Consider the following 1,268-nt stretch of genomic DNA (forward strand, 5'->3'; position numbering starts at 1 on the left):
GGAGCTATGGAGCAGCTGGAGACTCTAGACCCAGAGAGGGAGAGCGACCGTGTGCTGAAGACCTGGGGGGCACGGGGGAAGGATTGCATGCAGGGGATTGTAACCATGGCAATGAGACGATATACGATAGAATGAAGGTAAAACTAATGTTCTCCCATGTAAACTATCACATAATTCACAATAAAACATTTAAGAAAAAAAAAGACTGACTTAGAGAAGCTGAACAGTGTGGTAGAAAGGAGACAGAGGGGTGAACTGTCGGGTAGCTTCACTGGGTAGGGCCATCTTTAACTTTTGCTAGCAAAAGCAGATGCACACTCGTGGCTAGCAGCAAGAAAGGTACAATTCTCTCTTGCTCCCTACACTCCTTTGGTGACCACAGTGTGGGCAGCCCCCATTCTCATCTCCTGCTCTGTCAGAGGTTAGAGTCATAATAGTTTTGAGTAAGGTACTAGGTGTATCACCCTGGTGCCTGGAGGCAGGTAAACTAGGCCTCTACACCAGCAAAACAGGAAGAGCTCATTCCTGGCCAGTCCTAGGCTAGCAGGAACTCTCATAACCAGCTGCCCTGCCTCCAGCTTCCCTCTGGGTCTGAAAGTTTCTTTCTGACAACAAAGACCCTGGACTCAGTCACCATTAAGGACTGTACAAACTACTTCCAGATTGGGTACCCTATACAGAGACAACATCTAGGCCTATGGGAGCTCCATCCAGGTCAGGTACATCACCCTTTTAGCATCCCCCGCCACCCCTGTTTTTTTCCTCTCTGGGTCTGGAATTAGCCCTAGATTTTTCCTTTCACTGTTTTCTCCTCTTTTCCTTCTTCTTCTCTTTCCCTCCTCTTTTTTTTTTTTAACTTTCCTTTCTCTGATTTCCCTTTTTTCTGCTGTTTCTTTACATTGCCTTTTTCTTTTTTTCCTCTTAATTTTTTTTAACCACTATCTTTTCCCTTTCTCATTTCTTCTTCCCTCTCTCTAGTTTTGTATAGTGCATTTTAAAATTTTTTCTCTTATTTTTCATTTCAGCTGTTTTATTTTCCTTTCCCTTTTTTTTCTTTGTAGTTACGACGTTCTTTTTTTAACATTGCTAGCTGTTTGGGTTTTGTTGTTGTTTTCCTCCTTTATTATTTTCTTTTTTCTCCTTTTTGCTGTTGTTTGCTTGGTGAGTTTTTTTTTCAGTATGCATATGTTTATTCTTGTACCACTCAACGGAAGACAGGAACTGCACCCACACACCAGTCACAACCATACCCTCTGCAGCCCCAACAT

General features: G+C 43.0%; 1 protein-coding gene across 1 annotated transcript in view; it reads right to left on the bottom strand.

Moving 5' to 3' along the window:
• ZMYM6 (zinc finger, MYM-type 6) overlaps positions 1-1,268 on the bottom strand; it is a 30,080-nt gene extending 28,812 nt beyond the window's left edge. Inside the window, 1 exon segment of the mRNA XM_006878248.1 lies at positions 1,251-1,268. Coding sequence (XP_006878310.1) covers positions 1,251-1,268 — 18 coding nt within the window.

The sequence above is a fragment of the Chrysochloris asiatica genome, unplaced genomic scaffold (genome assembly GCF_000296735.1).
Source record: "Chrysochloris asiatica unplaced genomic scaffold, ChrAsi1.0 scaffold00106, whole genome shotgun sequence".
Lineage (NCBI taxonomy): Eukaryota > Metazoa > Chordata > Mammalia > Afrosoricida > Chrysochloridae > Chrysochloris > Chrysochloris asiatica.